This window comes from Neoarius graeffei, chromosome 22, assembly GCF_027579695.1.
Source record: "Neoarius graeffei isolate fNeoGra1 chromosome 22, fNeoGra1.pri, whole genome shotgun sequence".
In the NCBI taxonomy this organism is placed as follows: Eukaryota; Metazoa; Chordata; class Actinopteri; order Siluriformes; family Ariidae; genus Neoarius; species Neoarius graeffei.
The window spans coordinates 58,112,062-58,138,263 of NC_083590.1; the positions used below are offsets into that span (position 1 = coordinate 58,112,062).

At 48.4% G+C, this 26,202-nt stretch overlaps 1 protein-coding gene across 9 annotated transcripts in view; it reads right to left on the minus strand.

Moving 5' to 3' along the window:
* The window catches only part of LOC132870994 (gastrula zinc finger protein XlCGF26.1-like), a 110,981-nt gene that overhangs the window by 26,043 nt on the left and 58,736 nt on the right, over positions 1–26,202 (minus strand). For 8 of the 9 annotated variants that reach the window (XM_060905104.1, XM_060905098.1, XM_060905097.1 and 5 more), the window contains one exon: positions 19,767–20,038. The exons of the other annotated variant lie outside the window; for it this stretch is intronic. In XM_060905104.1, the coding sequence (XP_060761087.1) occupies positions 19,767–19,955 (189 nt within the window). In that variant the 5' untranslated portion in view covers positions 19,956–20,038. The remainder of the gene's footprint in view (positions 1–19,766; positions 20,039–26,202) is intronic. 9 annotated transcript variants of the gene reach the window in all.

Below are 26,202 nucleotides of genomic sequence, written 5' to 3' on the forward strand. Positions count from 1 at the left end.
GCCAGAGCCCTGACCTAAACCCAATTGAGCATATCTGGAGAGACCTGAAAATGGCTGTCCATCAACGTTCACCATCCAACCTGACGGAACTGGAGAGGATCTGCAAGGAAGAATGGCACAGGATCCCCAAATCCAGGTGTGAAAAACTTGTTGCATCATTCCCAAGAAGACTCATGGCTGTACTAGCTCAAAAGGGTGCTTCTACTCAATACTGAGCAAAGGGTCTGAATACTTATGACCATGTGATATTTCAGTTTTTCTTTAATAAATTTGCAAAAATTTCTACATTTCTGTTTTTTTCTGTCAAGATGGGGTGCTGAGTGTACATTAATGAGAAATAAAATGAACTTTTTTGATTTTAGCAAATGGCTGCAATGAAACAAAGAGTGAAAAATTTAAAGGGGTCTGAATACTTTCCGTACCCACTGCATATGGACTCACGATTAAGCCCTGCGGCGACAGGAGTGCAGTGAAGCATACAGGCCTAACAAGCTGGGAGTATGTAATTGTTAAACTACACGTAGGCGGCTTGGGATATTGGTCGCTTTGTTGCCAACCCATGGCAATGGCGTGATTCGGCAGCACCTCAAGCGACGTAGCAGCCCTCTTTAGGGATAGCCTGCTCACCTGCTGGTCAGGAGGGGACCTAGAAAAGGTGGTCCTAAAAAAGCTTGCCTAATTTTAAACCGGTCAGCAACCCACGGCTGGCGGTTGTTCACTGTGCGGGCGAAATACAAGCAATGAACAAACCACTGAGTTAAATCATGGACAACTACAAAAATGGAATCGATCAAATCTATGGATAGCATGTTGGAATGTACGTACCCTGTTGAACTTACCAGGATCTCATCATCCTGAGCGTCACACTGCACTTATATGTAGGGAATTGTCTTGATATGGTTTAGACATAGTTGCACTCTCAGAAACAAGATTCTCTGATGATGGCCAAATAGTTGAACCAGAGTCAGGCTATACCATCTTCTACAAAGGCCAGCCGGGTAATTCGTGCCAGGAATCCGGTGTGGGGTTTGCTGTAAGGACACATCTAGTGGCAAATCTTGCGGACCTTCCATATGGTTTCTCCGACTGCATAATGACTCTGAGGTACTCCATAATTTATATATTGATACTTACTGTTAAATCATGTTTGAGAGTGATTGGCGATTGGGTTGCGCGTGTGCATTCTGTGCTACGCACTTCCTGGTTCCCGAATTGTTTGCGACGAGTCTTTTTTTTCCGCGAGTGTTGGCATTAATTACTAATCTTTTTTTAAAAAATATTTTTCTACAAATAATTTTCCAGTATCCTCTTCATTTTTATTGTACTGTCGCTTTCCTTTTTGTACTTCCCACTTTTGCTTACCTTTTTCTGTTTTTTTCTATCTCTTTTTTCAGAAGAATGCACAGACTGGAAGCTTTCTTTTTTCTCCTCCTGTCCAAAGACCACAAGCGGAGGCCATCCGTATTGGATCTGCTTTAATATCAACAGATCTTCAATTAAGGTATGTGAATCCTTTCATCATGGCACACCTTCAGCCTGTTCAGTGTGCTGAGTGCAGGATGTTTAGTCATTTTCCCTGTGTCGCTTGTGATAGCTTCATTTGTGATAAGTGCAGATTAGTTAGCTCTCTGACGGAGAAGATTACAGTGCTAGAAGCATGTGTCCAGACTTTAGAGAAGGCTCGCCCATGGGAGCACCACTCCTCTCTGAGTCACGTGTCGAACAGGTTTGCTCTCCTTAGTGATGCACCCGCTGAGAAACCTGAAAGAGCTCTGGTTATAGGGGACTATCATATGGCACATGAAATTAGCTCAGCCTTTCGGGGCACCAGCAGCTTTAGTCAGGTGTATACCAGGAGCCAGGGCGCCGGACATAGCAGGTAATCTCAGGGTACTAGGCAAGCATAGGTTCTCAAAGATAGTTATCCATGCAGGAGCTAATGATATACGCCTTCGTCAGTCTGAGGTTACTAAGAGTAACTTTGTAGAGATGTTTAAATTAGCAAAGGCGATGTCCGATGCTGTAGTATGCTCTGGCCCCATCCCAATGTGGCGTGGCGATGTAGCTTACAGCAGGTTATGGTTGCTGAACTGCTGGTTGTCCAGGTGGTGCTCTGAAAACAGTGTGGGATTTATAGATAATTGGGCTAATTTTGAGGGCACTGCTGGCCTGTTAGGGCGGGACGGGATTCATCCCACTTGGGAAGGTGCTGCTCTCGTTTCCTGCAGCATAAGTCATAATCTCAGAACAGGCCTAGTTAATTTCTGACAATCCAGAGCCAAGGCCAGGGAGCAGACGAACAGGCTAAACTGACTGTCTGCTAGCTGCACAGAGTCATCACTCAGGGTCCACTACATCGAGATTGTGTCTGTTCCCCGAGCTAAACAAAAAGGTTTAGGTTTTAGATGCAATACTCAAGATAAAAGTTTCAGACTATATGGAATCTCTTTTGATCCTAAAAAAAAAAGACAAATTGGCTCTCTATGAGGAAAATATTCAGAGAGTTTGTTCCAGTAACCTAATCCAGCGATCATCAACCACTGTGCTGCGGCACATTAGTGTGCTGTGAGAGATCAAGTGTACCGTGGGAAATTATACAATTTCACTTAATAATTGGTCCGAAAATTATTATTTATTTACTGCAAATAATTTGTCTTCGTTCATCTATGCCAGCAATGTATAGTGACAGGCAGAACAATTAAATACTCTTCCACTAGATGGCAGCAGGTAACTAATTAACCTGTGTATCTACCTGTTGCTGGTGACTCTAAATTGACCGTAGATGTGAATGTGATTGTGAATGGTTGTCTGTGTCTATGTGTCAGCCCTGTGATGACCTGGCGACGTGTCCAGGGTGTACCCGCCTTTCACCTGTAGTCAGCTGGGATAGGCTCCAGCTTGCCTGCGACCCTGTAGAACAGGATAAAGCGGCTAGAGATGAGATCTACCTGTTGACATTCAAACAACAGAATTAGTAATGCTTCGGGTGTGACAGTGGTGACAGTGATGGATAAATATTTGAAAAGAAAAAGTACACAATCCAAACTGGGTCCTGGAGAAAATTCTGACCCAGATGAAGGCCCTAATATGAGTAGAGGTCAGAAGAAAGCAAAAAAGGTGATTTTCCACAACCTATCTATGTGAGCTGGGCTTTTCAAGCATGACTGCTATAAAAACTAAAAAAGGAGAGTGACTCATAGCTGTTGAGGAAGATCTTCGTGTGCATCTTTCTTCAATTCCTGCGAGTATATCAGCTTTGTGTGCAACTAAACAGGCCCAGGTTTCACACTGAGTAAGTAAATTGAGACTAGATGATCATATTTCATTATATATACTTTTTGTGACATTTTTTGTTTGGTGGTGTGCCGTGGGATTTTTCGAATGTAAAATATGTGCCGTGGCTCAAGAAAGGTTGGGAAACACTGACTTAATCAATAAAAAATTAGATCATGCTGATTGTACAGCCGCTGCCAGCACCTTTGATCTAAAGGTGGGGCTATTAAATATTAGATCTCTTACATCTAAAGCACTAATAGTTACCTGAATATACCTTTCAGCATTGATGGCGTCTTTCCAGATGTGTAAGCTGCCCATGCTACACGCACTAATGCAACCCCATACCATCAGAGGTGCAGGCTTCTGAACTGAGCGCTGATAACAACTTGGGTCATCCTTCTCCTCCTTAGTCCAAATGACACAGCGTCCCTGATTTCCATAAAGAACTTCAAATTTTGATTCGTCTGACCACAGAACAGTTTTCCACTTTGCCACAGTCCATTTTGAATTTGCCTTGGCCCAAAAAAGATGTCTCCGCTTCTGGATCATGTTTAGATATGGCTTCTAATTTGAACTATAGAGTTTTAGCTGGCAACGGCGGATGGCACGGTGAATTGTGTTCACAGATAATGTTCTCTGGAAATATTCCTGAGCCCATTTTGTGATTTCTAATACAAAAGCATGCCTGTATGTGATGCAGTGCCGTCTAAGGGCCCGAAGATCACGGGCATCCAGTATGGTTTTCCGGCCTGGACCCTTACGCACAGAGATTCTTCCAGATTCTAACTGTTCCTTTTTTGTACCTTTAACTTTTCCAGCTTCTTATTGCCCCTGTCCCAACTTTTTTGAGATGTGTTGCTGTCATGAAATTTCAAATGAGCCAATATTTGGCATAAAATTTCAAAATGTTTCACTTTCGACATTTGATATGTTGTCTATGTTCTATTGTGAATACAATATCAGTTTTTGAGATTTGTAAATTATTGCATTCCGTTTTTATTTACAATTTGTACTTTGTCCCAACTTTTTTGGAATCGGGGTTGTACGAATGCGCAAGTGGGAGCTCAGCACTCCGACTCCGATGTGATTGAGTAAGGTGACAAGTTTTTTTTATTTCATCTCATTTAGGTAATTGAAAAAACTAATATTATTTGGTAGTGGGCACATAGGAAAGTGTATAGTTCTATTTTAGGACTAGTTGGTACAATCCCTTGCAGATTGCACCTACTTGAGCCAACACTGGTGGGGAGGGATGTGCAAACTGAGGTTCTCCAGGTGGGTGCCCTAATGGTATTTGGGTGGAATATAGAGGAATAAAGCTTCATTGGGGTCATCAGGTGGGCACCCTCCTTCTTAGGTGTTTCGATGATAGGCCCACAAAACCTCCAGAGGGCTCATCGGTGAAATCTGGCATCCCAGGTGTGCCCCCCTCTGCTTTAACTCTCACTATTCACCCTAATGGAGCGGCTGTTATTTGGGGGCACAGGTGATGTCTCTCTTCTTAGTCCAAAGCCACTGACTGGCCTGTTCGGCGGCACTGGAAAGGGCTTTGATGGCTTGCCATTGGGCTTGACCTCTGACTCCCATGCCCTTAAGCAGCCTGGTGGTTGACTTACCAACAAAACCTCTGCAGCCGACCTCAACTGGGCAGACCCTAGCCTTCCAGCCACGTTGCTCAGCATCAGCTGCCAGCTCAGCATACTTCAAGCTTTTGCGCTCATATGCCTCCTCCCCAGCATCCTCCCAGGGCACGGTCAGCTCTGTTATGTAAATGGAACAAAGTGAAGAGGACTAAAGCACAAGGTCTGGTCTGAGATTTGTTTCGGCGATCTCAGCTGCGAAGCAGGCCCGCTGGTTCAAGTCCACCGATAGCTTCCAGACTCGCGCCCCACCTAGCTGGCCGATGTGTGGCTTGGATGTATGGGCTTCGTCATATTTCGCTCCTGCACTGACAAATTTTAATCGCAGATGAGCGATAGGCTGATGAAGGAGGAGGTAGGGCATTGATGGATGTCCGCCTGGTCTTCAGCATTGATACAAGGCACTTCAGCACCTGGTCGTGTCACCAGGTGTAACAGCCTTGTTTCAGGCTTATTTTGCAGCACACCAGGATGTGCTTCAGGTTGGCCGGAGACTGACAGAGGGGGCATGTATGGTCTTCTCCGTACCACTGGTTGAGGTTGATTGGAGATGGCAGGACATCATAGGTGGCTCGTATGACGAAGCTGCTTTGATGTGCTTCCATGTTCCACAGATCCCTCCAAGAGAATTTTCTTTTCTCAACCCTTCCCATCACATCCACTGCCCTTGCTTTGATTGAGAAGCGGCCTTTGCGCACCTCATTGCTTGTTCTCGGTGGCATACCTCCTCAACTACAAGACCTTGGTGCTGTGATGGTGTTGCTTTGTGCCAGGATATATTGCTTTCTCCAAGCTCAAGGCCTCCTCTCCCTTGCTGCACATGACCAATGATGTCCTGATGCTTAAGGGATGACTTTGCCTGCTGCGTAGCTAGTGAAAGGGTCCACTTTCTTCCAGTTTCCAGAATGGGAGCTGTTCAGGCAACATAAGGATCGTGGGATTCTGTCTGTCATTTCCAGCCTAACTTTGGAGCACTTGTATTCCTCAGTTAGAGTGGATACTGGAAGTTCAAGAATACCCTTCCTATACAGGCCTGTACTGGTAATGCGCCTGGGGAGACCAAGCCATATTTTTGCAAATGAACTAACCAGCCTCTCCAGTTTTTCAACTGACTATATATGCAGCCCTGATTAGCATGCAGTTATTTTTACTGAGGAAGAGATAGCTGGCTGTCTTGCCAGAGTACACCCTCATAAAGCACCTGACCCAGATGGTCTTAGGGGGAGGGCCATAGCTGGGTGCATCTATTTCAGACTCTGCTTGACACACACACACAGTCCCACTATCATGGAAGAGCACTATAATCATCCCAGTGCCTTTCCAGCCTAACTTTGGAGCACTTGTATTCCTCTGTTAGAGTGGATACTGGAAATTCAAGAATACCTTTCCCATACAGGCCTGTGCTGGTAATGCGCCTGGGGAGACCAAGCCATTTTTTCGCAAATGAACTAACCAGCCTCTCCAGTTTTTCAACCTTGGAGAGTGGGATCTCATAGATGGTCAAGGGCCACAACAGCCAGGGGAGGAGACAGAGCTGAAAGCACCAGAGCTTCAACCTGCCCAGTAGAAAGGACCTGTCAATGCTCTCCAGGCCACTGATGGTATCCTACCTAATCTGGTCTGCATCTTTGAGGGTTGTGTCGTACCAGCGTCCAAGACTCTTAACAGGTTTCTCTGCCACCGTTGGTATGGGCTCCTCACCAATGTAAAAGCGTTGCTAGAACAACTTCCCTCTGACGACTGATATGCTCCTGGACTTGCTTGGATTTATTTTCATTCTAGCCCACTCAATGTTCTCTTGAAGCTTCTTCAGTAGTCACCTAGTGCAGGGCTTGCTTGTTGTAAGTATGGTCATATCATCCATGTATGCCCTGATAGGAGGGAGTCGGAGACCAGGTTTGAGCTGCTCTCCTCCTACCACCCACCGAAAGGCCCTGATGATGACCTCCATGGCCATGGTGAAAGCTAGCAAGGAGATGGTGCATCCTGCCATGAGGCCAATTTCCAGACACTGCCATGCTGTAGTGAATTCATCAGTTGTAAGGCAAAGCTGTATGTCCTGGAAATAGGATTTGACTAGGGCTGTGATGGGCTCTGGGACACTGAAGTAACTGAAAGCAGACCAAAGGAGATTGTGAGGAACTAAGCCAAAGGCAGTGACTAGGTCCAGGAACACAACATGGAGGTCTCTTCCATCTTTTTTGGCAGCTTGGATTTGATGCCAGATCATGTTTACATGCTCCAAACACCCAGAGAAGCCTGGGATCCCCGCCTTCTAAACAGACATGTCTATAGAGATCTTGCAGTCACGTGACCGGAATGTAAACAGCTGCCATCTTGTCGGTAAAAAACACAGCTGAATACTGCTGCACTCGTATACTAAATGGATCAATTTCAACCAACGGACTACACGGTTCATTTTTCTAATGAACAGATAATTAGATATATGTCTAAAACAAACGACCTACAGATTAGTGACCCTTATCGCTTACCGGACGTAGTTTTCATGACCGTGTCAGTGGATATTGAACTGCCAGCGGAATACCCAGATGTGTATAATTACCTCATTAACTTTCCCTCACTGTTCAGTGGTGAAGCACTGTGTGCTTATAAATCTCTGGACAGATATCTTTACAGAAATTCAGGATCTGTCAGCCGCCCTCAGATGTGGCATCTTTTAAACAAGAAAATAACAATCCTCATTGGACGGGTAAGTCACTTAAGTATTACTAGTACTGATACTAGATATATCAGTAGTATCGAGTATAGCACTGACCAGCCGATTATAGAATAGAATAAGGTAATTCCAGCTGTAATTCCAAATCGTCTGTCTTGTTTACCATGGATCTGGAGTTGGAGAGGTAGAGGCTTGGCAGTGGATATTTGAGTGGCTGTTTTCTGAGCTTCATCAACAGGCCGGCTCTGCAGCCTCGCTTTTGCTTCCTCTCCCGACGCCGCCTCCTTCGCCTGCCAGACCCGATAACAATCCATGGAGACCCAGCTGATCTCGCTATCTCGTCCGGAATGTTGTGCATGCGATGGAAATCGCTACAAACCATCATTTTCTGCTGGAAACCAATGTCCAGTAAGTCCATACGGTTGTAGTGGATATTGAAGTCCACGGTACAGACGAACAACACGCAAAAATACACACAAAAAACATAAAAAAGGTGCACAGGTAGGGAGAGCTTGTAGCCGCAGCCGTTGTAGTAGAATTGTATATAGTAGTGTTTTCCAAAAGAAAAGGTAAAAGTAGAAGCAGAAGTAGAACCAGAAGTAGAAGGCGGAAATATGGCGTTTGACCGACAAGATGGCGTCTGTTACAATCTGGATCGGCTGTGACGTCACATGCAAGATCTCTATATAGTAGTAGTTCTTCTCGAGGTAGGTAGGCTGTCAGCCTGTGAGCCAAAATGCTGAAGAAAACCTTCCCTTCAAATGTTCAAAAGACTGATGTGGCAAAACTCTTAGGGTTTTGCTGGGATTCGAACCTGGCTAGCTGGTGTGATAATCCAGCAAACCCCCACTAGGCCACCAAGGGGATGACTCAAATGCAGAGGCGTGAGGCGGAAGTAGAAAAAGTATCAAAAGGTTTATTTACAATATTTACACTATATATAATCCAAGGCAAAAACAAAAGTATAATCCAAAGGCTCAGAAGATAACCAGGAAAAAAAACAAAAGTTCAAAGAAACAAAAAGCCAAAAAAACAAAAAAGAACAGGCAAAAATACAAATGGTCAGAGGATTGAAAATGGTAAACACAAAGTCCAAAAAGTCCAAAAGAAAGCAAAGTACAAAAACCACAAAGACACGGGCGAGGAAATCGGAACAGAGGTAACTGGAGCTAAACATAACAGCACAAAGACTCCGTGACAAGAAGACTGAACTCAGGGGTATAAATACACAAACTAATTAAGGACAGGGTGGGGCAGGAAACAGGCAATAAGACAAACACAAAACACAGAACACAGTGGCGACCTCTAGAGGCCGAAACAAACATGACCAAACAAAGGAAATAACAGTGGCCTCTAGAGGCCAAAACAGTCCCAGTCCTAACAGGACCCCCCCTCTAGGAACGTCTCCTGACGTTCCCAGGGCGATCAGGATGGGCCGAATGGAAGTCCCGACAAAGTTCTTTATCAAGTATGTCCCGAGCTGGGACCCAGCAGCGCTCCTCAGGGCCATAGCCCTCCCAGTCCACAAGATATTGGAGGCCCCTGCGAACCCGGTGGGAGTCCAGCAGGTGGCGCACGATGAACACAGTCTGACCCTGGAAGATGCGGGGGGGCGGGGGGTTCCTAGGGGCAGGGACATACGTGGATGTCAGTATGGGCCGCAACAGGGAAACATGGAATGTGGGGTTGATCCTTAGCGTACGTGGTAACTGGAGCTGATAGAAGACAGGGTTAACTCTGCGTACAACCTTGAAGGGGCCAATGTAGCGAGGAGCAAGCTTGCGGTTCTCCACCCACAGCGGAAGGTCCTTGGTGGACAGCCAAACCCGCTGCCCAGGGCGGAAAGTGAGGGCAGGTCTCCTATGGCGGTTGGCCTGAGTCTGGTTGGTACTGGAGGTCTGGATGAGTGTCCTCCTGACCTTGCTCCAGGTCTTGCGACACCGTCTCACGTAATGGTTGACTGAGGGCACCCCAGCGTCCTCCTCCTGGTCCGGGAACAGAGGTGGCTGGAACCCGAATTGGCACTGGAACGGCGACAGCTTGGCGGCCGATGACTGCAGGGTGTTGTGGGCGTACTCTGCCCATGGCAGCCAGGTGCTCCACGATGTCGGGTTATCCATAGCCAGGCCTCGCAGGGTGGTTTCCAGGTCCTGGTTGAGCCTCTCCGTCTGGCCGTTGGACTGGGGGTGGAACCCAGAGGAGAAGCTGGCAGTGGCCCCGATGCTCTTGCAGAAGCCGTGCCATACTCGGGAGGAGAACTGGGGCCCCCGGTCAGAGACGATGTCCTGAGGGAGACCAAAAACTTGGAAGACATGAGTGAACAACAATTTAGCAGTGTCAAGGGCAGAGGGGAGTTTGCACAGTGAAATAAAGTGGCAGGCCTTGGAGAATCTGTCCACTATGACCAATATGACAGTGTTACCTTGAGACTCAGGGAGACCCGTGATGAAGTCGACCGCCACGTGGGACCAGGGACGCCGGGGAATAGGCAGAGGATGCAGGAGACCCTGGGGACACTGTCGCGGGTTCTTGGTTCTGGCGCAGACCTCACAGGACAGGACAAATGACCTCACTTCCTTCTCCATGTTAGGCCACCAGAAGCATCTTTTCAGGAAGTCCAGGGTCCTCCGAGCTCCCGGGTGGGCGGTGAGAGGGGAAGAGTGACCCCACTGAAGAACCTTGGCCCGGACTTGACGAGGGACGTACAGGAGGCCCGGTGGCCCCGTCCCAGAATCGGGGTCCCGGCGTTGAGCTTGTCGAACGGTCTCCTCAATACCCCAGCGGACAGGAGCCACAATCCGGGATATAGGGATGATAGGCCCGACTTCACTCTCCCTGTTAGTGGCAGAGAACAGCCTGGACAGTGCGTCAGGTTTGGTGTTCTTGGAGCCGGGGCGGTACGATAGGGTGAAGTCAAACCGACTGAAAAACAGGGCCCACCTAGCCTGTCGTGGGTTCAGTCTCGGCTTGCTGGAGATACTCCAGGTTCTTGTGGTCCGTCCAAACCAGGAATGGATGTTGCGCTCCCTCCAGCCAGTGCCTCCACTCCTCAAGGGCCAGTTTGACCGCTAGCAGTTCTCGATCCTCCACATCGTACCGGGACTCCGCAGGACTCAGGCGGTGGGAGAAGTAAGCACAGGGGTGCAGCTTTCCTTCCGAACGTTGAGAGAGCACCGCGCCGACACCACTGTCCGAGGCGTCCACCTCCACGATGAATGGTTGGGAGGTGTCCGGGAGGACCAGAATGGGTGCCGTGCAGAAGCGGTCCTTGAGGTCACTGAACGCCTTTTCCGCCTGAGGAGACCAGACATAAGATCCACCTGTCCCTTTGGTGAGGTCCGGCATGGGTGCTGCTACAGAACTAAAGTTCCTGATAAATTTGCAGTAGAAGTTAGCAAATCCTAAGAACCGCTGAACCTCTTTGACGGACTTGGGAGTGGGCCAGTCCCGGACGGCCAGGGTCTTGGCTGGGTCCATTTGGAGTTGGCCTGTCCGTACAATAAAACCCAGAAAGGAGACCTTGGGAACATGAAATTCGCATTTCTGGGCCTTGGCGAACAGATTGTTCTGTAGCAGCCTCTGGAGAACCTGGCGGACATGGTGGCGGTGCTCCTGCATGGTCTTGGAAAAGATAAGGATGTCATCGAGGTAGACAAAAACATACAGGTTAATCATGTCCCTCAAGACGTCGTTGATTAGGGCCTGAAAAACAGCTGGTGCGTTGGTGAGTCCGAAGGGCATCACCTGGTATTCATAGTGCCCAGACGGGGTGTTGAAGGCAGTCTTCCACTTGTCTCCCTGTCGGATACGGATGAGGTGGTATGCATTCCGTAGGTCCAACTTGGTGAAAACGGTGGCACCTTGGAGCAGGTCGAATGCTGTGGACATCAGCGGAAGGGGATAGGGGTTGCGCACAGTGATCTTGTTCAGGCCCCTGTAGTCAATACATGGTCAGAGCCTCCCATCCTTCTTGCCGACAAAGAAGAAGCCGGCACCAGCGGGTGAGGTGGAGGGTCGAATGAACCCAGAGACCAGGGCATCTTTGAGGTATTCCTCCATGGCCTTGCGTTCTGGCTGAGAGAGGGAAAACAGTCTGCCACGAGGAGGGGTAGTCCCAGGGAGCAAGTCGATGGCACAGTCGTAGGCACGGTGCAGAGGAAGAACGGCGGCCCTGCTCTTGCTGAAAACTTCCTTAAGATCCCAGTACTCTGTGGGAACTTGAGATAACTCGGTGAGATCAGGAGGCTCGGCAGGGGACACAGGAGAGCTAGAGAGCAGACAAGAGGCATGGCAAGCAGGGCCCCATTCCACAACCTGGCTTGTTACCCAGTCTATGCGAGGGTTGTGGCGGGTAAGCCAAGGAAGGCCTAGAATCACTGGGAACTCTGGTGAAGGAATCAGGTGCAGGGATATTTCTTCCTTGTGACCTTGAGACTGGAGGAAGACTGGAGAAGTTACTTGGGTGACTCTTCCGTCACCTAAGGCTTGGCCATCCAGGGCAGACACAGACAGTGGGACTTCAAGAGGTGCAGTCGGGACATTGATACTTTGGGCGAAGTGAATATCCATAAAGTTTCCGGCCGCCCCTGAGTCTAACAAAGCTTGACAAGAGTGGACAGACTCACCCCAGGAGATGGAGACCGGGATGTAGATTCCTTGGCCAGGGAGTCTGGGAGAGAGGGTAGGCCCCGTCACAACCCTCCCTCGACTGGACGGGGCGGTCCTTTTCCCGAGAGTTCGGGACATGATGCTCGGAAGTGACCAGGCTTGCCACAGTAGATGCAGCACTTCTCCCTCCTTCTGCGCTCCCTCTCAGATGCGGAGAGGCGAGTACGGCCCACTTGCATGGGTTCTGGACAGTCACTGGAGGAGGTAGACGGGCTCCAGGTAGAGGCAGGGAGGCCGGAGAGGCTCAGGACTTGGCGACGTTCTCTCATCCTGTTGTCCAGACGAGTAGAATGTGAGATCAGTGTTTCGAGGTCACTTGGGCATCCGATAGAAGCCAGACCGTCTTTGATGGGGTCAGACAGACCATGGTGGAAGGCTGACACCAGGGCAGTCTCGTTCCATCCACTTACTGCTGCGAGCGTCCGGAATGAGATGGCGTAGTCTGCAACGCTTCCCCCTTGCCGGATGGACATGAGCTTTCTGGCTGTGTCTTTACTGATGTCTGCTTGATCGAAGACACGCAGCATCTCCTCAGTAAACAGCTGGAAATCAGAGCACTCAGGTCCCTGTCTCTGCCAGATAGCAGTAGCCCAGGCTCGCGCCTTACCAGCTAACAAGGTTATCACAAAGGCAATCTTGCGGCGATCCGTAGTGTAGGTGGTAGGCTGAAGCTCAAAGGTGAGTTGACACTGGGTAAGGACTCTCGACACTCACTGTGCTTGCCGTCATATCACTCTGGTGCAGGCAGGCTGGGTTCGCGAGATGAAGAAGGCAGCATGGCAGGAGGCACTGGAGCAGGAGCGGATGGTGGAGCAGGAGCAGAATCAGGCGGAGGAGATGGGGGCAGAGAAGTCAGCTGTGCCAGGGTTCTCCCAATCTGAAGAAGCAGTACCTCGTGGCAAGCAAGGGTCTCACGTTGGCTTGCGAGAGTCCATCCATGAGTGTCCATGGTGGATCCGAGGCGTGTTAACGCAGCCATCATTCCCTGAATGTTGGCCGGGTAGACAGATGAAGAAGCCTCTGCTGAGTCGGTCATGACGGAGTCTTTCTGTTAGGGTTTTGCTGGGATTCGAACCTGGTTCGCTGGTGTGATAATCCAGCAAACCCCCATTAGGCCACCAGGGGGATGACTCAAATGCAGAGGCGTGAGGCGGAAGTAGAAAAAGTATCAAAAGGTTTATTTACAATATTTACACTATATATAATCCAAGGCAAAAACAAAAGTATAATCCAAACGCTCAGAAGATAACCAGGAAAAAAACAAAAGTTCAAAGAAACAAAGAGCCAAAAAACCAAAAAAGAAGAGGCAAAAATACAAACGCTCAGAGGATCCAAAATGGTAAACACAAAGTCCAAAAAGTCCAAAAGAAAGCAAAGTACAAAAACCACAAAGACACAGGCGAGGAAATCGGAACAGAGGTAACTGGAGCTAAACATAACAGCACAAAGACTCCGTGACAAGAGGACTGAACTCAGGGGTATAAATACACAAACTACTTAAGGATAGGGCGGGGCAGGAAACAGGCAATAAGACAAACACAAAACACAGAACACAGTGGCAACCTCTAGAGGCCGAAACAAACATGACCAAACAAAGGAAATAAGAGCGGCCTCTAGAGGCCAAAACAGTCCCAGTCCTAACAAAAACTGGTTGATGATAGCAGAATCCTTTCGCTTTGGAATTAGGACACCCCCTGCCCTCCTCCAGGCTGTGGGTATTGCTTGTTTCTGCCACAACCACCTTCATCAGTCTCCACAGGAACTGTAAAACATCTGGAGCATTCTTGTAAAGCCTGTATGGTACTCTGTTGGGCCCAGAGGACAATGCAGATCTTGACCGATGTACAGTTGTTACCACCTCACTCCACTTGGGAGGGCTGATGTCCAAGGAAAGGTATTGGTAGCATGTTGGGTGGAAGGATGATCTGTTCACAGTGCCAGCTGTCCATGTGGATTTCCTGAAGGTGAGCCACGAGGGTTGTTTTGATGATCTAAGTTTGCCACTTTTCTCCTTTATACTTATAAAGTTTGTCAATATGTTTGTCATGCTTGTACGAAAAAAAAATCCAAGATATTTATCTAAATACAGGGTTTCCCATACATAGACCATTGTGTGGCGCAGCGCCACACAATGGATTCCTAGCGCCACACAATCAGACTCGCGATTTTGAAAAAAAAAATTCCCAATCGAAACAACGTCTGCCTCGCGCATATGACGGAGTGCACTAGGGAGCGCGCGAGAGAGCGCATATGACAGAGTGCACGAGACAAAGAGCATCCTGATTGGGTTACTTAGCAAAATAAGCCAATCAGCCTTCAGTGTGGGCGGGCTTCTCTTTTCTCGAGGACCGAAGTTTTCAGTTGAGTCAGTGCAGCCAACAGGATCGGCATGGCAGAGAGAGAGCGCGCGCCCCAAAAAACGAAAATACAAACCCCACTTCACCTCAGATTACACTAAAGAATCTCCCTGTCTAATAAGGGTAAAAAATAATGACAGTTTCGCGCGATGTACGGTTTGCAACAGTGATTTCAGCATTGCCCATGGTGGCTTAAATGATTGTAAAAGACATGTTGAGGTGACCCCTCCTAGAACTGCCACCTTATTGTGGTGGAGGGGTTTGTGTGCTTGAATGATCCTAGGAGCTATGTTGTCGGGGGCATTATGCCCCTGTCAGGGTTTCCCAAGGCAGACAAGTCCTAGGTGACAGGCCAGACCAAGAGCAGTTCACCAAAACCCTTATGGAGAAACCATCAAGGACCGTGACGTCGCCCGGTATGGCGCAGCCGGGGCCCCACCCTGGAGCCAGGCCTGGGGTTGGGGCTTGTATGCAAGCGCTTGGTGGCTGGGCCTTTGCCCATGGGGCCCGGCCAGGCTCAGCCCGAAGAGGTGACGTGGGACCGACCTCCTGTGGGTTCACCACCCACAGAGGTAGCAGTAGGGGACTGGTGCAGTGTGGATTTGGTAGCAGTCGAAGGCAGGGGCCTCGACGACCTGATCCCCGGACACAGCGGCTAGCTGTTGGGACATGGAATGTCACTTCGCTGGGGGGGAAAGAGCCTGAGCTTGTGCGGGAGGTTGAGAGGTACCGGCTAGAGATAGTCGGGCTCACCTCCATGCAAAGCTTGGGCTCTGGAACCCAGCTCCTCGAGAGGGGCTGGACTCTCCACTTCTCTGGAGTCGCCCATGGTGAGTGGCGGCGGGCTGGTGTGGGCTTGCTTATAGCTCCCCAGCCCAGCCGCCATGTGTTGGAGTTTACCCCAGTGAACGAGAGGGTCGCCTCTCTGCGCCTTCGGATTGGGGAGAGGGCTCTTGCTGTTGTTTGTGCCTACGGGCCAAATAGCAGGATAGAGTATCCGGCCTTCTTGGAGTCCCTGGGAGAGGTACTGAGGGGTGCTCAGACTGGGGACTCCATTGTGTTACTGGGGGACTTCAATGCTCATGTGGGCGATGACAGTGACACCTGGAGGGGTGTGGTTGGGAGGAACCCGAGTGAACCCGAGTGGTGTTTTGTTATTGGACTTCTGTGCTAGTCACGGTTTGTCCATAACGAACACCATGTTCGAGCATAGGGGGCTCCATAAGTGCACGTGGCACCAGGACACCTTAGGTCGGAGGTCGATGATAGACTTTGTTGTCGTTTCATCTGATCTCCAGCCCTATGTCTTGGACATTCAGGTGAAGAGAGGGGCTGAGCTATCAACTGATCACCACCTGGTGGTGAGTTGGATCCGCTGGCGGAGGAGGAAGCTGGACAGACCTGGCAGGCCTAAACGTATGGTGAGGGTCTGCTGGGAACGTCTGGCCGAGCACTCTGTTGGGGAGGTCTTTAACTCCCACCTCTGGGAGAGCGTTTCCCAGCTTCCGAGGGAGGCGGGGGACATTGAGTCTGAGTGGACCATGTTCTCTACCTCCATTGTGGACGCAGCTGTTCGGAGCTGTGGCCGCAAGGTCTCCGGTGCCTGTCGTGGCCGCAATCCCCGAACCCGGTGGTGGACACCGGAAGTAAGGGATGCCGTCAAGCTGAAGAAGGAGTCCTAGCGGGCCATGTTGACCTCCGGGACCCCTGAGGCAGCTGACGGGTATCGGCAGGCCAGGCGTGCTGCAGCTCGGGCAGTTGCGGAGACAAAAACTCGGAACTGGGAGGAGTTCAGGGAGGCCATGAAGAAGGACTATCGGTCGGCCTTGAAGAAATTCTGGCAAACCATCCGGCGCCTCAGGAGCGGGAAGCAGTACTCTGCCAACACTGTTTACAGTGTGGGTGGGGAGCTGTTGACCTCGACTGGGGACATTGTCGGCCGGTGGAAGGAATACTTTGAGGATCTCCTCAATCCCACTGTCATGTCTTCCACTGAGGAGACTGAGGCTGATGACTCAGAGGTGGACTCGTCCATTACCCAAGCCGAAGTCACTGAGGTGGTTTGCAAGCTCCTCGGTGGCAAGGCACCGGGGGTGGATGAGATCCGCCCTGAGTATCTCAAGTCTCTGGATGTTGTGGGGCTGTCTTGGTTGACACGCCTCTGCAACATCGCGTAGCGGTCAGGGACAGTGCCTCTGGAGTGGCAGACTGAGGTGGTGGTCCCTCTTTTCAAGAAAGGGGACCGGAGAATTTGCTCCAATTATAGGGGAATCACACTTCTCAGCCTCCCGGGGAAAGTTTACTCTAGAGTACTGGAGAGGAGAATTCGACCAATAGTCGAACCTCGGATCCAGGAGGAACAATGCGGTTTTCGTCCTGGTCGTGGAACACTGGACCAGCTCTATACCCTTCATAGGGTGCTCGAGGGTTCATGGGAGTTTGCCCAACCAGTCCACATGTGCTTTGTGGATCTGGAGAAGGCATTCGACCGTGTCCCCTGTGGTATTCTGTGGGGGGTGCTTCGGGAGTATGGGGTTCGGGGCTCTTTGCTAAGGGCTGTCCGGTCCCTGTACGAACGGAGCAGGAGTCTGGTTCGCATTGCCGGCAGTAAGTCAGACCTGTTCCCAGTGCATGTTGGACTCCGGCAGGGCTGCCCTTTGTCACCGGTTCTGTTCATAATTTTTATGGACAGAATTTCTAGGCGCAGCCAGGGGCCGGAAGGAATCCTGTTTGGGAACCACAGGATTTCATCTCTGCTTTTTGCGGATGATGTTGTCCTGTTGGCTTCTTCAAACCAGGACCTCCAGCATGCACTGGGGCGGTTTGCAGTCGAGTGTGAAGCGGCTGGGATGAGAATCAGCACCTCCAAGTCCGAGGCCATGGTTCTCGACCGGAAAAGGGTGGCTTGCCCTCACCATAATTTAGCTGTTTGGTAATTTATTATTAAGCACCACAATTAATGGTATTAATTAATGAGACTGATTCAATTTAAATGATTCAATGGTATGATTCAAATGAGACTGATTCAATTTAATTATTAACCTTCAGATTTAATGAAACTGATTTAATGAGATCACTTAATAATTACCAAATGCACCTACATTTTTCATTCTCATCCCTGAATAACGCAGCCTTCCCAACTCGCCTTCCGACCCCTTATTTTAAAAGGTAGCCTACGTCGTGCTCGTGATGAGCTTTATCATAGCCTTCTTGGCTTACAGGAAACAGACATCCCTGAGTCAGGCTATAAACCAATTTTGATGCATACAGTAGCAGCTTGACACGAGGAACCGGCCTTATTGCATTATCCCGTTTATCCCGCTTCAGCATTCATGCAAGTTATTAATAATGGCTTGACATTCACAATAAATAAGGATTTCCCACTAGCCTAAATAAAATGTTGTTATACTCGCGGGGATGCCTACTTGATGCTATCTGAAGCATAAAATCTGAATATTTTAAGAAATATCTTTATTAGCTTTATTGGCGAAGTAGATAAACCATCACTGCACTGGACTTCTCAGCTATGAATAGGGTAAGCACATAGAAATTCAGTATGCCATTGTATATTTTTTGATGTAATGGAAATTTTTAGTGCTTTGATGAAGAAAATGGGAGGCACGGTGGTGTAGTGGTTAGCGCTGTCGCCTCACAGCAAGAAGGTCCTGGGTTCGAGCCCCGGGGCCGGCGAGGGCCTTTCTGTGCGGAGTTTGCATGTTCTCCCCGTGTCCGCGTGGGTTTCCTCCGGGTGCTCTGGTTTCCCCCACAGTCCAAAGACATGCAGCTTAGGTTAACTGGTGACTCTAAATTGCCCGTAGGTGTGAATGTGAGTGTGAATGGTTGTCTGTGTCTATGTGTCAGCCCTGTGATGACCTGGCGACTTGTCCAGGGTGTACCCCGCCTTTCGCCCGTGGTCAGCTGGGATGGGCTCTGGCTTGCCTGCGACCCTGTTGAAGGATAAAGCGGCTAGAGATAATGAGATGAAGAAAATGTACTTTTTTATCCATCGATTAAAACAGACCTCAGGAATAGGCTCCAAGGGGAACACCTGGCAGCCTGCTTACGAATCTCCATAAATGGTTCCGAACCCAATGACTTCCCTTATGATAGGGCACTTGAGTTTTTTTTCAGGAAGCCATGCAGAATTAAATGTTCTGATAGGGCATGCAGGCTTTGCACCAATTAGGGTAATGCTTTTTCAGTATTGTTAGTTGCCTTGGTGTTACCTGAAGTGGTTTCTTACATCTAATTATGATATTTTATTATTATTTTGTTGTTACATTATACTATTTATTATTTCATTTTAGTATTGGTTGAGGTAAGTGTTGAGTTCAATATTTAAAATAAAAACCTCCAGCTTGTTTTTTTTTCACTTTATTCCTTGAATGTCAACTAAAGAATGATTGAAAGATTGCCACCAAAAAGGCAAAAAACTAAGGTAAAAACTAAACTTTAACTTCAATTTTGGTGAGTAATTTTCATAAATTTAAAAAGACAGGTTTTCCACCAACATCAAGCCCAGCAAACTAATGGCCTGCCCTGTAATGTAAAGTTGGGTCGAGGAATGAAACCAGGCAGGGTTCTGGTAAAAATTGTTTTAGCTGTCTTCTCTTAAAGAACTTAAAAGAATTTAGATTGAACTGAATAATCTCAAATGCTTCTTGAAGCTTTAAAATAGTCCCAGCAGGTGACTCTGAAGAAAAATACTGTGTTTGAACACCGCCAGCTGTAAACACTTTGCATACACCCCAATGACCCAACTCCACCGCGCACAATTCCGTCATCGGCACAGTGGAGCACCACAAATTGCTACCTGGTCTGTGGAAAACACTGAAATACATGATCTATTCATTCTAAACCTGTCGAGCTTTGCCGATGGAGCTCTCAACCCCAGAGGGATGAATTATACAATAAAGAAATATTTGCTTGACCGTTATTCAGGTGTCACTAGTAATTCTATTATTAACAGGTGAATTTCCACCACACTGACAAAAAAAATTGATGTAGGATCGCATTGTGATTTACACCACTACTCCACACATCACTGACCAGAAGAAACTGATATTAATTGGAGATACCTTCATCTAGTCATCATATTTTCTTACTTAAAAATATACAATCTTTATAATAAATTGATGACAAACTCACAACCAAGGAGTCTCCACTGTTCCTGGCTTCCTCTCCGTTTACCAACTCTCCCTGGTAGGGTCCGAAATGTGCACCTACTGGAACAGTACCCTCCTTATTAAACACTCCAAGGCCTGCATCAGGGATACTGGACTTCCGGATTTCTAGCCCAGGAGGAAGAGTTTGTCTGGCTCGGTCAGGGACTCCCATGGGAACAAAAGTATCTGGGATGAAGAGGGGCGGTCCATGAATCTCACATTTGTTGAGGAAGAAGGATTTGCAAAATTCGCAGTCTGGGAGTAGAGAAAACACAACAGGAAGAAATGAGGCCCAAATGTGTGTGTATATCTAAGACCACATACAGTATGTTAGTACTGTATAAAGATTATTCAAAAAAAAGCTTGCCAGTAAGGTTTACTGAACAGTTGAGATGAGAGGTGTCCATCAGGACTGAGATCACACAGGATAACAAGGTACACGAATACGAATTTTTTTACTTCCTTGTGGGAGTAAACAAGTGGTCAGGTATGAAGCTTGCAGGGCAAAATAAAACAAATGTTCATTAACATGACTGTGGCACTGTATGATGTATTTGCAGTATTCTTAGGACTTGCCTGGTCAGGCTCATGCTCATTTTAAATTCGGTTACTTGTTTGCTTATCTTCTGGGAAACAGAATATCCCAAATTTGTTATGAAAATCACATGCAGGTACAAACAAAATGAACTGTCCACACAGTAAGTAAGTAAGTAAGTAAGTAAGTAAGTAAGTAAGTAAGTAAGTAGCCCAACACACCTCTCTATTTGAGCTTGCTGACAATTCTGGCATTTCTAGATCTAGGCATTTTTCCCCAATGCCATACATCTCGGATTCGTATTTAATTAAAAAAAAAATCACTTAATGGCAATTTAAGCATAACCTATTTGCTGAAGAAGAAACCAGTGGACCCAGAGGAACTCCCGTCAGCATTGGTGAGAACTTGCAAAACTTCACACAGACAGCAACCCGAGCTTAGAATTGAATCCAAGACCCTGGAGTTGTGCCACTGATGCCCCTAAATCCATATACAAATATTTGGACTCCTGTCTCTCACACCCATATGTGCTTACTGAACATCCCATTCCAGGGTCATGCTGAAGGGCATACTCTTTGGCCCGTATTAAATCACAGCCAGTTGGGGTCTTCTGCGAGCTCCTGCATGTGGGGAAGAGAGCACATAGCACTTTCCTCCAGGTGTGTTTTGCTATCCTGTGACACAGCATGGGCTGCATTTGGAAAAGAGGAGTATGGCAGAGGGGATGTGGCCAAGTGTCAGTTTGTGAATGGAGGGCGGGGCTGGGGAAGGTGAGTGGCAAAGTCAATATACCTGTTGTCAAATAATGTTTTGTGTGCGCGTGAGTGCGTTGCAGTGATGATGGAGGATAGAAAAGGAGGGGAAGAGCAAAGAGAAGAGAGCTCTCTGGACCAGAACACGACTGCGTGTGTGTCCTAAAAATCGAGCGAGTGTGAAGCTGAAAAGCCAAAATAAGTGAGAGAGATTATCTCCAGCCTGCCGTGCTTCTGTACTCCACCCACATCAGGGACTTGTTACAGTGGTGCTGAAGCCCAGGCGTACGGAAAGGAACCACCACATGGAATCCCTGCCATTCAAAAATCTCATCCATGCCCTTGCTACTGCCCAGCAGAACCAGCATCAAGCAGTGATCACTCTACGGAAGAAGCAAGAACGCTTCCAAGTCTTGATGCTGGCCCAGCAGGAAGACCGCCAGGCCTTCTGGCACTTGCTCGCATCGGTGGGGTCCTCGACCACCACCACAGCAGACCATCCCTACATCACCCTCACGACAATCTCGAATCCTTTATAGCAGTCTTTGAGCAAGCAGTCAAAGCATGAGAGTGGCCGGTCAAGTAGCGCATGGCGTGCCTACTTCTGTGACTGATTCGAGAGGCACAGCTCGCCGCCAACAGCCTACTCGTATAAGCCGACCTGAAGTGAGCCATCCTGCAGTATGTTGGCCACTCCCCGGAACATTGCCAGTGCTTCCTGACACTGACATGGGAGGAGGTCGGCCAGCCATTTGCATTTGGCCAACAGCTCCGGGATGTCTGCCGGTGGTGGTAGAGGGCAGATGACCGTGACACCGAGGGGATCATCAACCTGGTGACACTGGAACAGTTCATTGTGCAACTTCCGAAAGGAATGGCGGAGTGGGACCAGTGTCATCACCCGGCGTCGCTGGATCAAGCCATCAAGCTGGCGAAGGACCATCTGGAGGCAGTTCCGACGGCAGGTGGATGCGTCACCTCTTCCCTTTTTCTCTCTCCTCTCCCCTTCCCCCAACGAGGAGGTGGAGGCAGGGGCCCATCTTCCCTTTCCATGTCGGTCCCCCCACGACGTGAGTGATGCCCATAATGCCGCTACAGAGGAGAAACCTGGGCTAGTGTCCTGGCACTGCGGGGGGCCCAGACATCTCCAGAGTCAGTGCTCCGCAATGGAGGTGGGAGCTGTGGTCCGAATCCCCAACACGCCAGAGACCACCGGGCCTGAGCGCATCGTATACCGGTAAGTGTTCAAGGGGATACAGTACAAATCACGCGTTGGTGGATTCCGGCAGTAATCAGACCTCAATCAAACAAAGGTTGATGCAATGTGAGGCACTGGGCAAGTGATGAAGGTTCTGTGTGCACAGAAATATTCACAACTACTCATTAGTGTCCGTCCACATTCTATTTAGGGGAGAAAAGCATAGAAGAAAGGTGCTGGTTAAGCCTCGTCTCACCCACTCGCTGATTTTAGGAACTGATTGGTAGGGATTCAAAGGCTTAATGGAACACATAGTAAAGGGTGGGTCCTGCAATAGTACATCACGAGGAGATCCTGGTGTGGCATTGACTGGGGAAGCAGTCACAGAGCCATCTACTTCAGCACCACATCAGGGCGATGAGAGGAGTGAGGAGCAGCTTGCCCCTCCTCCATCTCTCCGGGATTCCCTCAAGGATTTCTCATTAGAGCAGTCACGAGATGAGACTCTGCGTCATGCGTCAATGGTGCCTCTCTGCAATATTTCAGCATGCAGTATTGCAGAGGCACTCCTCCATGTTATCTCCTGAGTCTGGATTCCGAAAGAAATCCTGACTGACCGAGGCACTACATTTACGTCACGCAAACGACACGAACTGTATGGGTTATTGGGAATTAAATCTATCCGCACCAGCGTCTGTCACCCACAAACAAATGGCTTAGTGGAATGATTCAACCAGACACTCAAAAACTTAATTCAGAAATTTGTAAGTGAAGATGCACATAATTGGGATAAATGGTTCGAGCCACTGTTATTTGCAGTATGAGCGGTCCCGCAAGCCTCCACGGGATTTTCACCATTTGAATTATTATATGGGCATAAGCCACATGACATTTTGGACGTGCTGCAAGAAAATTGGGAGGAGGGATCTTCACAGAGTAAAAACGAAATTCAATATGTTCTCGACCTGCGCACAAAACTCCACATACTTAACTCAAGGGAATTTACGGCAGGCACAAGAACATCATGTCCGGCTGTACGACAGGGGCACGCGCCTTAGAGAGTTGATACCGGGAGACAAGGTACTTGTGTTATTACCCACGTCGAGCTCCAAATTGCCAAGTGGCAAGGGCCCTTTGAGGTCACACAGCGAGTCAGGGACATCGACTAGGAGGTGAGGCAAGCGGATAGGGGTGGGGAACTGCAAATATACCACCTCAACCTGTTAAAACGTTGGAACAAAGAGGTCCCTGTTGCATTGGCGTTGGTAGCTCCAGAGAAGGCGGAGCTGGGGCCAGAGGTAAAAACAAAAATAATGACTCAAACCGCTCCGGTCCCTTGTGGAGACCACCTCTCACACCGGCCCAACTCACGGAGGTTGCAAAAGGAATTTTCTGATATGTTATCACCCCCTTCCCAGCTGCACCCACCTCATAAAACACCACACTGAAATGCCCCCGGGGTGGTGTGTAGCCGCCCTTACCGCTTGCCTGAAAACAAAAGAAAAAAAAAAAAAAAAACCAACAAACAACAACAGGTGGTTCGGGAAGAACTCAAGACCATGCTCGAAATGGGCAAAATCAAGGAGTCGCACAGTGACTGGAGCAGCCCAGTAATCCTGGGTCGCAAGACCAATGGGTCGGTCTGGTTCTTTGTGGACTACAGAAAAGTCAACGCGGTGTCTAAATTTGACACATACCCAATGCCTCGCAGTGAGTTGCTTAATCGATTAGGTGCCGCTCGCTTTTATCTGACACTTGATTTAACAATGGGATATTGGCAGACCCCCTTGACTCCTCTATCCCGAGAGAAAACAGCCTTTTCTACACTGTCTGGATTACGCCAATTTGTCATATTTCCTTTTGGGTTATTTGGGGCACCCGCTACATTCCAGCAACCCATGGACAAGATCCTCTGCCCCCACGCTCCCTCTGCGTCAGCTAACCTGAAAAAGTGTGCAACTGGGCGGGTGGAAGTACAGTATCTGGGTTTCCATTTGGGTTGTGGGCAGATGCGTCCCCAAATTGACAAGACTGCAGCCTGCCCGAAACCCCAAGACCAAAAAGGGGGTGAGACAGTTCCAGGGATGGCTGGCTACTACCATAGTTCATACCTAATTATTCAGATGTCACCAGCCCACTGACTGATCTCATTAAAAACAGAGCACCAGATCCGGTCCAGTGGACGGAGCAGTCAACAGGTTTTCACTAAAGGTAAAAGCTGCACTGTGTGTGTGTTTGGGGGGGGGGCACTTCTACACTCCCCTAACTTCTCTCTCCCCTTTATTTTGCAGATGGATGCGTCAGATCTCAATGCCGCAAGATCTCAATGCATCAAATTAAGTCCAGCACCATCGAAAAGAAGTGCTTGGCCATCAAGTGTGCTGTCCTCACTCTCCGATACTGCCTGCTGGGGCACCCTTTCACCCTCTGTTCAGACCACATACCCCTCCAGTGGCTCCACCACATGAAGGATGCCAATGTGCAGATCACCTATCAGTATCTCGCCCTCCAGCCGTTTAAATTTGAGGTGGTCCACAAGCCGGGGGCACAGATGGCAGTGCCAGAATTCCTGTCTCATTGGGGGGGAGGAGTATGCTGCAGTCTGGACGGCTCCAGTGAGTTGGGCAGGGGTATGTGGCAGTGAGGGCATGGCCAAGTGTCAGATTGTGAATGGAGGGCGGGGCCAATGAAGGTCAGTGGCAAAGTCATTACACCTATTGTCAATTAATGTTTTGTGTGTGTTGCAGTGACAGTGGAGGATAGAAAAGGAGGAGGAGAGCAAAGAGAAGAGAGCTCCCTGGACCAGAACACAACTATGTGCACGCATGTCCGTGTCCTAAAATCGGCGAGTGTGAAGCTGAAAAGGCAAAATAAGCATGTGTGTAAATATCATCTCCCGCCTGCCGTGCTTCTGTACTCAATCCATATCATGGACTTGTTACAAGGCGTTTGATGGCTTTACATGTCTTGGAGGAATCACGTGTTGGCCTTCACTCACATGGTTAGAGAGACCTGGCTAGTGGGTGGATACCAGCAGGTGACCACATTGGAGAGAGAAATGGGTGGAAGAAAAAAAACAACTATAATCTTTTAATGTGGTGAAGACATAAGGGCATGTTTATTTAACATTTATGGAAGAAGATCCAGGTATCAGTCATTAAATTTCCCCATGATGGGAAAGTCTTCAGGACAGAGGAGTTTGTGCTTTCTGGTTTCTCAGTCACACAACCACTTGCGTTTTTGTTTTTTTTTTGTCTCAGAAGAAAACACATGAGTGGCTGGAGAGAATGGCAGACATTCTGTAACAATAAATGTAAACAGAAACAAATAAAACATGCAATGTGTCATTCATTAATAAATTAAAAATGACAATCATAGGCAAATCAGTGGAGTATGAGGTGAATAATACGCTTTGGGCTGTGCTATTATATGAAAATAAAATCACCCGGCATAGATTTTTATCTAACAGCATGACCCATCGTGTGATATTCCATACTTATTTGGTTCAAGTTAACATTATTAGTTTATAATGACTAATGTATTTTAAGGAAATAAATGGGCAGCACGGTGGTGTAGTGGTTAGCACCGTCACCTCACAGCAAGAAGGTTCTGGGATCAAGCCCAGCAGCTGACCGGGGACCTTTCTGTGTGGAGTTTGTATGTTCTCCCGTGTCTGCATGGGTTTCCTCCAGGTGCTCCGGCTTCCCTCACGGTTCCAAGACATGCAGTTAGGTTAAAATAGGATGGCCTTGGCCTGAAGTGCCCAAGAGTGGTGGCACGCATGTACGCAGTGGCTTTGTTCCCCTATGACGAACTAAATTTTGTTGTACATTTGTGCAGTGACAATAAAGGCATTCTATTCTATTCTAAATAAATAAATAAATACAATGTTTAGTTTCTCTCATTCCTTGCTACCATATTTTACAAAGTTCAT